The sequence below is a fragment of the Salvelinus alpinus genome, chromosome 35 (assembly GCF_045679555.1).
Source record: "Salvelinus alpinus chromosome 35, SLU_Salpinus.1, whole genome shotgun sequence".
NCBI lineage: Eukaryota > Metazoa > Chordata > Actinopteri > Salmoniformes > Salmonidae > Salvelinus > Salvelinus alpinus.
This window is the reverse complement of record NC_092120.1, coordinates 23,681,449-23,693,453: the sequence shown is the minus strand read 5'-3', so window position 1 is coordinate 23,693,453 and position 12,005 is coordinate 23,681,449. Positions and strand designations below refer to the sequence as shown.

The window sequence follows — 12,005 nt, the reverse complement described above, 5'->3', positions numbered from 1 at the left end:
CTACATGGGATTTTAATAGCTCAGGATATGTAAACTGAGCTTTATTTAATAGGTTGTCAAATCGATGACTCTCAAGTCAATACAGGAACCTGCACGTTCAGCTGTAAGGATTGTCATTGGAAACAAGAGGGACTGGTGCACACTGAAAAGGGTGGTCTATTCAGGGTCACAGAATATCACTCTCAAACAATTATAAAAGTTAAATAAATTCAAGTTTTTTTTTCTGTTATAAAAAAAAATGTGAAGGATGATATTGAAATAGTGCCGATCTTTTATTTTCATCTTCCATTCATTAGTGCATCACTGTTTTGTTCAATAACACCTGGCTGGGTGTTTTTTTCTGAGGGAAATTGACAAGCACATACATCTCTTACTACATTTACATATTATCAAACTGTATTCACACTGTTGTTTCTTAGTGTTCTTGGCCAAAGTTACACTTTGAAGAATACCATTTAAAAAGGGGGGCATAGTAATGCCGATATGTTGCATTCAATTGTTCAATTCAATTGCTTAAAAATAGTCCAAAATCTAGCCATTTTAGTTTCCCGCATCATTTCAGAGAGCTACTTTTCTCAGTAATGAGACCTTCCGTTGAGTGACAGAAAAAGGTATTTATTTGCAGGTAGATGAGCGGAGGCTGCTGTATTGAGTTCAAACAGGTGAGGTGAGCTGTAACAGTAGTACCAGCATCAACAGAGTAACAGGTGCATGTAACTGGTAACTCCTAGAACTTCAGTTCAGCGATCTCAGAGTCTGGAGAGCTGCTGTCGCTACGGTCACTGTATGTGTCTCTGTAACACAAGGGACAGAGTTATATACATCCATAATAATTTTTCAGGGTGATATGATAAGTCATAGATCTAAACTAGGTATAGCATTACAAAAATACAATACTGGCTGGGTAACTTTTTTCATTCCCCTTTTACGCCAGCCCAAATGCCGCTCACCTTGCTTGCCTCCATCTGATGGAGTAAAAGGAAATGATGAGAAATTACAATGATCTGCGTGGTCTTACCGTGGTGAGAGGCGACAACCTTTCTGTAGGTAGCTCTGGAGTTTCCCTGCTGCGGCCAGCAGGAGGCCAAAGTAGGGGGGCGAGGGCTTGATGGGACGAGAAGTGAACTCTGGGTGGTACTGCACTCCAACAAAATAGGCGTGATCTGAAACAACACCGGCGGGAAGATGATACGGTTTGAGATGGATACTACGGACATATACATTTCGGTTGGCATAGCTACAACTGTCATTACATTCGATACCCCTAAAAATTGCGTTACATTTTTTTTGTGTTCAATTCAGTCAAGAAAGTACTTTATGAAGTGATGACACACTACTTAACAATAGCATTTCCAAGAGCCAGACAGTGGAAAACACTGTACTGTCTCCACGGTTAACTCACCATCCAGCTCAATGACCTCCATCCTCTCTCCCTCTACATCTTGGCCGACAAAATGGAAACCCCTCTCCTCAAAGTGGTGCTTCAGCTCAGGGTTCACCTAAGAGGACAGAGAGCTCCCATCAATTCAACCCATCCACACTTAGAACGTAATACATGTAACACTTCCATCTGCAAATGGATTGTCAAATGGATCGTCTTCAAGTAACATGTCATGTAAAATGTACTTAAAAAATGTAACGCAAATATACACGTCACGACTCGATTCAGCTCTTATACCTCAAAGCGGTGCCGATGCCTCTCGTCAACATAGTCGACATCGCCATACAGCTTTCCTGAAAAAAAAATACGGAATATTATCAACCATTATAACACACCAAACCCGGTGTGGTTTCGCCAAGTTTAGCACTCACTCAAAATGCTGGTGTTGGATTTGAAGATGGTCCGCCTCTTCCCCAACCTCATAGTCCCACCCATCTGCCCAGGGTTGTGTTCTGGCATGTCAATCACCTGTCAAAAAAGGAGCAGAATATCACAACGTTCGTGATCCGAAACTCAGTGAGAAGTGACAGAGATGGACTTGATTACTATGGCATACCTACCACAGGGTGTTTGGATTCTGGCTGGAATTCAGTAGAGTTGGCATCTGTTATAAAATAATAATAATACGTATTTCAGTTCAATTATAAGGTTTGAGAGTTGAACATTTAACTTATGAACATTCTGGAATTACGCAACATACACCTCAAGGATATAACGATTACTGATTCAAATATTACCTTGCCAGCCGAGAACATTGCGGGCAAATTCACACACTGCCAACTGCATGCCCAAACATACCCCTGCAAAAAGACAATTGGGATTAAATGTGTGCAATAAAAAAAGAAAGTCAGGCTGAGCTAGTCTGATCAGAATTTCTGATGGAACTATAAAGAGTGACATACAGAATATCATTTCCATTTAACAAAACATGCTAAACTGACGCATGATACATTAAAATACTGTTGATTAATTTGTATTTCATTAATGCTTAAATACATCTTACCTAAAAATGGCTTTTTCTTTTTCCTGGCCCAGCTGATAGCCTGGATTTTCCCCTCTGTCCCCCGTACACCGAAGCCTCCAGGTACCAAGACACCGCTGTGTGTATGAGACAACATTGATCCTTCACTGACAGGAGAACACAGCTCCCTTGGCTTAGGGTTACAATTACACAGAAAAAAAAATGTATTCACAATGCTCATGTAAATGCTGTGGGATTTATGGTGTCAAGCAGCCATTATATTGAGTTGCACCCCCCCTTGCCCTCAGAATAGTCTCAATTCGTCAGGGCATGGACTCTACAAGGTGTCGAAAGCTTTCTACAGGGATCAAATAAAATATAATTGTATTTGTCACATACGCTGAATACAACACGTGTAGACCTTACAGTGAAATGCTTACTTACAAACCCTTAACCAACAACACAGTTAAGAAAAAAGTTGGCTGGGTGGACCATTCTTGGTACACACAGGAAACTTTGGAGCATGAAAAACCCAGCAGAGTTGCAGTTCTTGACACAAACCAGTGCGCCAGGCACCTACTACCATACCCTGTTCAAAAGGCACTTACATATTTTTGTCTTGCCCATTCATTCTGTTAGGTTCAAATTTTCTTGAGTAAATAACTCACGGACACTAAAGAAGCTTGACCAAGTTTAATTCTTCCCAAAGGGTCGACACAGCCTTATTCAGACCAAGAAATGGCTTCCCCCGAGGTGGTATTCATACCCCACATTGGGTGGAGTCTCCTCCTCATCTCTAAACATTGCATCATTCTCGCTAAGCAGGGAACTAAGTGCTTATGAGCCTTCAACGCTTTCTCCCCTTATCAATACCGTCACATGCAATTGTTTTCCCTGCACTCAGCCCCTCCCAAGCTCCATTATGGCACCCCTCATGTCTCTTGTGTAACTAATGTTCCTATACTCCGAGTATAACAAATGTTCAAAGTTTACTCCGGAATCCAACAATACACGCACACACACAACCCATGTCTCAATTGTCTCAAGGCTTAAAAATCCTTCCTTCACCTGTCTCCTCCCCTTTATCTACACTGTTTGAAGTGGATTTAACAAGCGACATCAATAATGCATTTCAACTGGTCGGTCTGTCATGGAAAGAGCAGGTGTTCTTAATGTTTCGTATACTCATTGTAGGTATTTCGCTGTAGACTCACTCAGCACTGCAGAGTTTCTGCCAGGCCTCGTGGTACTTCACAGGCTCCTCCTGCAGTGTATTTGCCTCTAGGTCTGCAGAGTCGATGAACTGCAAGAGGAAGACTGAGGGTCAGTGGGAGGTGGGTGGCATAAGAACATGACATACAGTAATCGTCTTTGTTATTATAACATATCACGGGAGGCCATATTTAACACAGTCCATTAGAACAGAGCTTCTCAAAAATCCTTTGCCTAAGGACAAGCAAGGTTTGGTTATAGCACAAAAGACAACATCAATGCCACCGATGTAAGCAGAGCCGCCTCTTCCTAGACAGATGCTGCGCGTAGGGACCTGCAGTCGCTAGGGGGCCTCCAATCCCCCCCCCCCTCGAATTATGTTTTGCAGGAACTCAAGTCAGGGTCTCAATTTACAGTTGAAATTTAGAGAAAGTAGAATACACAAAGTAGAATTTCAACATTTGGGAGTGCACCAGCAGTTTTCCACAGTCACTCAATTAGCCCGTCAGCAATTTTTGGGGGGGATTTCTAGGTAAGGTAATCTAGCCATATATCTAAATCTTTTAGTAATTGTCACCAAATCATCACCAAATTACCGACTGGGCACACAAGGCATGTGCCCAGGGGCCCGGAACTCCAGGGGGCCTCCATTCATTTTGTTAGTCAATCTCACCAGTCACTCTCACTACTTTTCCCCAATCTTTACTAACTGTCACGATCGTGTACTGGAGAGAATGAGGACCAAGGCGCAGCGGGATATGAATACATCTTCTCTTTTTATTTAAACGACGAAGATGAACACGACACGAAACGCTTTAACAAACTATACAAATCAACAAACGACCGTGAAGCTAAATAACGTTGTGCACATACACACACAGGCTACAAACGTTCCACATAGACAATTACCCACAAATACATGATGCCCATGGCTACCTAAAATATGGCTCCCAATCAGAGACAAATGAACAACATCTGTCTCTGATTGAGAACCAATCAGGCAACCATAGACATACCTAGACACAACACTCAACCATAGACTATACTAAACACCTACACTGAACACAACCCCATCTACTCTATGAAACCCACTCAATCACACAAACCACACTATACAAATACAAAAACACATACTAACCCATGTCACACCCTGACCTAACTAAAATACTAATGAAAACAAAGATAACTAAGGCCAGGGTGTGACATAATCCCCCCCTTAAGGTGCGAACTCCGGACGCACCAGCATAAAGTCTATGGGAGGGTCTGGGTGGGCGTCTGTCCATGGTGGCGGCTCTGGTACTGGTCGTGGTCCCCACCCCACCATAGTCACTACCCGCTTTTGTAGCCTCCTCCAAATGTCCACCCTCCAACTTAACCCCACTGGATTCAGGGGCAGCACCGGACTAAGGGGCAGCACCGGACAAAGGGGCAGCACCGGACAAAGGGGCAGCACCGGACAAAGGGGCAGCACCGGACAAAGGGGCAGCACCGGACAAAGGGGCAGCACCGGACAAAGGGGCAGCACCGGACAAAGGGGCAGCACCGGACAAAGGGGCAGCACCGGACAAAGGGGCAGCAGCGGACAAAGGGGCAGCACCGGACAAAGGGGCAGCACCGGACAAAGGGGCAGCACCGGACAAAGGGGCAGCACCGGACAAAGGGGCAGCACCGGACAAAGGGGCAGCACCAGGATAAAGGGCAGCACCGGGATAAGGGGCAGCACCGGGATAAGGGGCAGCACCGGGATAAGGGGCAGCACCGGGATAAGGGGCAGCACCGGGATAAGGGGCAGCACCGGGATAAGCACCGGACAAAATGGCGGATCCTGGCTGGACGGCTCTGGCGGATCCTGGCTGGCTGACGGCTCTGGCGGATCCTGGCTGGCTGACGGCTCTGGCGGATCCTGGCTGGCTGACGGATCTGGCGGATCCTGGCTGGCTGACGGATCTGGCGGATCCTGGCTGGCTGACGGATCTGGCGGATCCTGGCTGGCTGACGGATCTGGCGGATCCTGGCTGGCTGACGGATCTGGCTGCTCATGGCTGGCTGACGGATCTGGCTGCTCATGGCTGGCTGACGGATCTGGCTGCTCATGGCTGGCTGACGGATCTGGCTGCTCATGGCTGGCTGACGGATCTGGCTGCTCATGGCTGGCTGACGGATCTGGCTGCTCATGGCTGGCTGACGGATCTGGCTGCTCATGGCTGGCTGACGGATCTGGCTGCTCATGGCTGGCTGGCGGATCTGGCAGATCCTGTCTGGTTGGCGGCTCTGGCAGATCCTGTCTGGTTGGCGGCTCTGGCAGATCCTGTCTGGTTGGCGGCTCTGGCAGATCCTGTCTGGTTGGCGGCTCTGGCAGATCCTGTCTGGTTGGCGGCTCTGGCAGATCCTGTCTGGTTGGCGGCTCTGGCAGATCCTGTCTGGTTGGCGGCTCTAGCGGCTCCTGACTGACGAACGGCTCTGACGGCTCGGGACAGACGGGCGGCTCTAATGGCTCGGGACAGACGGAAGGCTCAGATGGCGCTGGGGAGACGGATGGCTCAGATGGCGCTGGGGAGACGGATGGCTCAGATGGCGCTGGGGAGACGGATGGCTCAGATGGCGCTGGGGAGACGGATGGCTCAGATGGCGCTGGGGAGACGGATGGCTCAGATGGCGCTTGGCAGACGGGCAGCTCTGGCCGGCTGCGGCGCACTGTAGGCCTGGTGCGTGGTGCCGGAACTGGTGGTACCGGGCTGGGGCGACGCATCTCAGGGCTAGTGCGGGGAGAAGGAACAGGGCATACTGGACCCTGGAGACGCACCTTAGGCCTAGTGCGTGGTGTCGGAACTGGTGGTACCGGGCTAGGGACACGCATCTCAAGGCTAGTGCGGGGAGCAACAACAGGGCACACTGGACTCTCAAGGCGTACTATAGGCCTTGTGCGTGGTACCGGTACTGGTGGTACCGGGCTGAGGGCCCGCACATCAGGGCGAGTACGGGGAGAAGGAACAGTGCGTACAGGACTCTGGAGACACACAGAAGGCTTGGTGCGTGGTGTAGGCACTGGTGGTAATGTGCTGGAGACACGCACCACAGGGCTAGTACGTGGAGGAGGAACAGGGCTCTGGAGACACCCAGGAAGCTTGATGCGTGGTGTAGGCACTGGTGGTAATGGGCTGGAAACACGCACCTCAAAGCTAGTGCGGGGAGCAGGAACAGTGCGTAAAGGGCTCTGGAGACGCACCTTAGACCTAGTGCTTGGTGCCGGAACTAGTGGTACAGGGCTGGGGACATGCATCTCAGGATGAGTGCAAAAAGTAGGAACAGGACACACCGGGTTGTGAAGGTGTACTGGAAACCTGGTGTGTATAGCCGGCATCAAATCTTCCGGAACTTTAACACAAGTTTCAGGCTGAGTACGAGGAACTGACACAGGTGGCATTGGACAGCTAACACGCTCCTCAGGGAGAATACCATGCATACTCTGCCAAACCAACAGCTCTCTCTCTTCACTCTCCTCCAATTTCTTCAACAACTCTTCGAATGTCCCCTTCGTTCACTCTCCTCCAATCTGTCCAATAACTCCTCGACCCTCTCAGACTCACCCCTCAACTTCGCCGACTGCTCCAAGTGCCCCCCTCCAAATTTTTTTTTGTGCTGTCTCTTGGGCTTCCTCCCGTGTCGCCTTGCTGCCTCCATCTCTGCCTTGGGGCAGTGATATTCCCCTGGCTGTGACCAGGGTCCTCTCCCGTCTAGAATTTCCTCCCACGTCCAGGAGTCTTGACATCGCTGCTGTTGCGTTGTTTTCCGCTGCTTGGTCCGAAGGTGGGTAATTCTGTCACGATCGTGTACTGGAGAGAATGAGGACCAAGGCGCAGCGGGATATGAATACATCTTCTCTTTTTATTTAAACGACGAAGATGAACACGACACGAAACGCTTTAACCACACTATACAAATACAAAAACACATACTAACCCATGTCACACCCTGACCTAACTAAAATACTAATGAAAACAAAGATAACTAAGGCCAGGGTGTGACACTAACGACATATCACTGGCTTAAGTATGCGGATGACTCAACACTATACATGTCAGCTACTACAGGGACTGAAATGACTGCAACACTTAAAGAGCGGCAGTTTGTTTCAGAATGGGTGGCAAGGGATAAGTATGTCCAAAATATTTCCAAAACTAAAAGCATTGTATTTGGAACAAATTAATCGCTCTAAAGCTCAACTATATCTCGTAATGAATAATGTTGAAATTGAGCAAGTTGAGGTAACTAAACTTCTTGGAGTAACCCTGGATTGTAAACTGTCATGGTCAAAACATATTGATACAACACTAGCTAAGAAGGGGAGAAGTCTGTCCATAAAGAAAGCGCTGCTCTGCCTTCTTAACAACACTATCAACCAGGCAGGTCCTACAGGCCCTAGTTTTGTCGCACCTGGACTACTGTTCAGTCGTGTGGTCAGGTGCCACAGAGGGACTTAGAAAAATTCCAGTTGGCTCAGAACAGGGCAGCACGGCTGGCCCTTAAAAAGTACACGGAGAGCTAACATTAATGACATGCATGTCAATCTCTCATGGCTCAAAGTGGAAGAGAGATTGACTTCATCACTACTTGTTTTTGTAAGATGTGTGAACAAGTTTTACAGTCCCCAAGTCCAGAACAGACTATGGGAGGTGCACAGTACTACATAGAGCCATGACTACATGGAACTCTATTCCACATCGGGTAACTGATGCAAGCAGTAGAATCAGATATATATATTTTTTTTTAAACAGGTAAAAACACAACAACGGAGACTGTGAAAAGACACACAAAGGTAGACACATGCATACATTGTGATATTGTTGTATGGTGGTATTAAACATTTTGTACTATAGATATGTGGTGGTGTAATAATGTTATATGATGTACTGTTTTATATTTTGTTTTATAAGTAATGTAAGTGATTTAATATGTTTGGACCCAGGAAGAGTAGCTGCTGACTTTCGAATAAATAAATAATTTTTTTTGAACATGGCATAAGTCATGGCAAAATGTGTAGAACTGCAGGAAATGTTCTTTAAAACTGCAAAAATATTTCTCTGCCCTATGGCAAAATAAGTAGAATTGCATGAAATGCACTTTAACACGACAAAAAAAATAAATGATTCACTGCCAAGAGGGAGAGCAATAAAATCTTAAGCCTTCAAAAAGGCTAGGAGACGGCACTGGATGGAAGTAACATTATCACAATCCAAAGAGGGAGCATGGGTGAATGTGACTGTGTTCCATACCTTGATCTCTAGTTTGTGGTTGATGGCGAGGGCTGAGTGCTCCAGGGCCTTGATGACAGAGGCATATGAGTCAGAGAACTTTGTGTACTTCCCTACCAGGGCGATGGACACATGTTCCAGGAGTCGGTCAGACCTGAGAGGAGACAGTTTAGTTCCAACATGTTCCGAGGACCCTGGGGAAATCAGGTCAATATATATTTTAGACTAAAACAGGGTAAAATACTCAATCAAACCAGGGTGAGACTCCCAAAACAGTACGGGGAAATTCCAACGAGTTAATCGTGCATAAATGGAACATAATTCCCATTTTATGCATTTCTCTCTATACGCGCATTCTGACCTTGAACTTAAGCATGAGAATAGCATGCTATTCAACTGCTTTTCATTTTGGGTGGAGATCAAAGAAATTAAGGTGTGGCGGAGGTGTGTCTAACAGTATTCAGACCTTGACTTAATTCCCTCATAATTCCACCACCTTTAGGCACGATGAAATGATGAATAAGGTCGAGCAACATCTACTTTATCAGATAGTAATAACACCATGCTCCATGTACTGTAATTTACAAATTGATAAGAGCTATTGATAAGAGCTAGGTAAACAGGTAAGCTTTTTGGATGAGGGGATCGTAAAAATAAATTACAGTGTTGTTTTAGATCTATTTTACCTTATGATCGCTGGAGACTGTGTTGACAAATGTGAACCCAGTCATATGGAAACACACACACACAGACACACGATAACATACGCAATATACACACATGCACGCATGGATTTTGTGTTGTACATTTGTGGTAGTAGAATAGTGTCCTGAGGGCACACATTTAATGTGTTGTGAAATGTATTGTAATGTTTAAAAAAAATTGTATAACCGCCTTAATTTTGCTGGACCCTAGGAAGAGTAGCCGCTGCTAAATATGTGTATGCGACCAATAACATTTGATTTTATTTGCTTTTATTTGCTGATTAGCTAATGGAGATCCATAATAAATACAAATATGGCAGCAAACTGAAGCAAATCAATATATCACCTTTTCCAAAGTCACCGATATGAAATGGTGGCCTTATAACTTCAGATGGAATTTGGAGACCCAAGCTATAGGCTTCTGAAGCCATGCACCAATGACAGTATAGCGCCAAACCTGGAGTTGATTTATGATTTCTAGAATGTTTTAATTATTTGCCTGGACTTTTTACTGTATTTAAAAAAAAACAATTTGTATTAAACACTATAGGTAGCCACCGTCAGTTATAACGACATAAATCTATAAATGTCAACGACTTGTGTTAGTTTCCTTACATTTTGCATCATTCCATTACATCATCAGTTTACCTTTCTTTCCTCTTTCACACTCATGTGGTTGTTCCTGAGAATCGCTAGCAATAGTGGATCATATTAGGCTAACGTACATGTAACGTTCCTCGTTAAGGGTAGACGAAGGCGCAGCGTGATTTGGGTTCATCATACTTTATTTAAATGTGAACCAGCGGGGAAAAAACAATAAACAACACAACGAACGAAAAGCTTCGTCGTGCAAAATACATGCAACCAAACAAAGACAAGATCCCACAACTGAAGGTGGGAAAAAGGGCTGCCTAAGTATGATCCCCAATCAGAGACAACGATAGACAGCTGCCTCTGATTGGGAACCATACTAGGCCAACAAAGAAAAAGAAAACGTAGATATACAAAAACTAGAGTACCCACCCTAGTCACACCCTGACCTAACCAAAATATAGAGAATAAACAGGGATCTCTAAGGTCAGGGCGTGACAGTACACTACATGGCAGGAAGTATGTAGAAACCCTTTCAAATTAGTGGATTCGGCTATTTCAGCCACACCCGTTGCTGACAGGTGTATAAAATCGAGCATACAGCCATGCAATCTCCATAGACAAAAATTGGCAGTAGAATGGCCTTACTGAAGATCTCAGTGACTTTCAACGTGGCACCGTCATAGGATGCCATCTTTCCAACAAGTCAGTTCGTAAAATTTCTGCCCTGCTAGAGCTGCCCCGGCCAACTGTATGTGCTGTGATTTGTGAAGTGGAAACGTCTAGGAGCAACAATGGCTCAGCCGCGAAGTGGTAGTGAAATGTGAAATGCGTAGCGTGTAAAAATTGTCTGTCCTCGGTTGCAACACTCACTACCGAATTACAAACTGCCTCTGGAAGCAACATCAGCACAAGATCTGTTCGTCGGGAGCTTCATGAAATGGGTTTCCATGATCGAGTAGCTGCACACAAACCTAAGATCACCATGCTCAATGCCAAGCGTTGGCTGGAGTGGTGTAAAGCTCGCCGCCATTGGACTCTGGAGCAGTGGAAACGCATTCTCTGGAGTAATGAATCACGCTTCACCATCTGGCAGTCCGACGGACAAATCTGGGTTTGGCTGATGCCAGGAGAACTCTACCTGACCCAATGCATAGTGTCAACTGTAAAGTTTGGTGGAGGAGGAATAATGTTCTGGGGTTGTTTTTCATGGTCTCCAGTGAAGGGAAATCTTAACGCTACAGCATCCAATGACATTCTAGATGATTCTATACTTCCAACTTTGTGGCAACAGTTTGGGGAAGGCCCTTTCCTGTCTCAGCATGACAATGCCCCTGTGCACACAGCGAGGTCCATACAGAAATGGCCGACAGCAACATTGTCAACACAGTTCCATGATTAGTAAGGATTATTAGGGTAGATTTATAGGACTAATGTGCATTTTTTCACCTTCTAATATTTCATGGATTGAACAATTGAATATGGCAACTTTCAGAATGAATCAATGTATGTAGTTCTGTCCTTGAGCTGTTCTTGTCTATTGATGTTCTGTATTATGTCATTCTGTATCATGTTTCATGTTTTGTGTGGACCCCAGGAAGAGTAGCTGCTGCTTTTGCAACAGCTAATGGGGATCCTAATAAAATTCCCCCCAAAAAACACAATTTTTTGATTCACCAATATATTTTGCGCGTAGATTATGATTCATAAATACTTTCATAACACTAAATAATATACAAGATCAGAGTATTTTTTACATCTACCAATTGGTGCTGAAAAGGAGAAGTCTATTTAGGCCCACGTGGCTTTCTTTCATTGATCCCTAATATTCTTAACTGTAAAAA

At 45.4% G+C, this 12,005-nt stretch overlaps 1 protein-coding gene across 4 annotated transcripts in view; it reads right to left on the bottom strand.

Moving 5' to 3' along the window:
• Nucleotides 1-253: 253 nt before the first annotated feature.
• LOC139564197 (CTP synthase 1-like) overlaps nt 254-12,005 on the bottom strand; it is a 30,461-nt gene continuing 18,709 nt past the window's right edge. For all 4 annotated transcript variants that reach the window (XM_071383485.1, XM_071383483.1, XM_071383482.1 and 1 more), the window contains exons 9-18: nt 8,888-9,020; nt 3,617-3,705; nt 2,445-2,539; nt 2,179-2,241; nt 2,002-2,045; nt 1,813-1,909; nt 1,679-1,734; nt 1,403-1,499; nt 1,019-1,163; nt 254-794 (exon numbers count right to left, since the gene is read on the bottom strand). In XM_071383485.1, the coding sequence (XP_071239586.1) occupies nt 728-794; nt 1,019-1,163; nt 1,403-1,499; nt 1,679-1,734; nt 1,813-1,909; nt 2,002-2,045; nt 2,179-2,241; nt 2,445-2,539; nt 3,617-3,705; nt 8,888-9,020 (886 nt within the window). In that variant the 3' untranslated portion in view covers nt 254-727. The remainder of the gene's footprint in view (nt 795-1,018; nt 1,164-1,402; nt 1,500-1,678; nt 1,735-1,812; nt 1,910-2,001; nt 2,046-2,178; nt 2,242-2,444; nt 2,540-3,616; nt 3,706-8,887; nt 9,021-12,005) is intronic.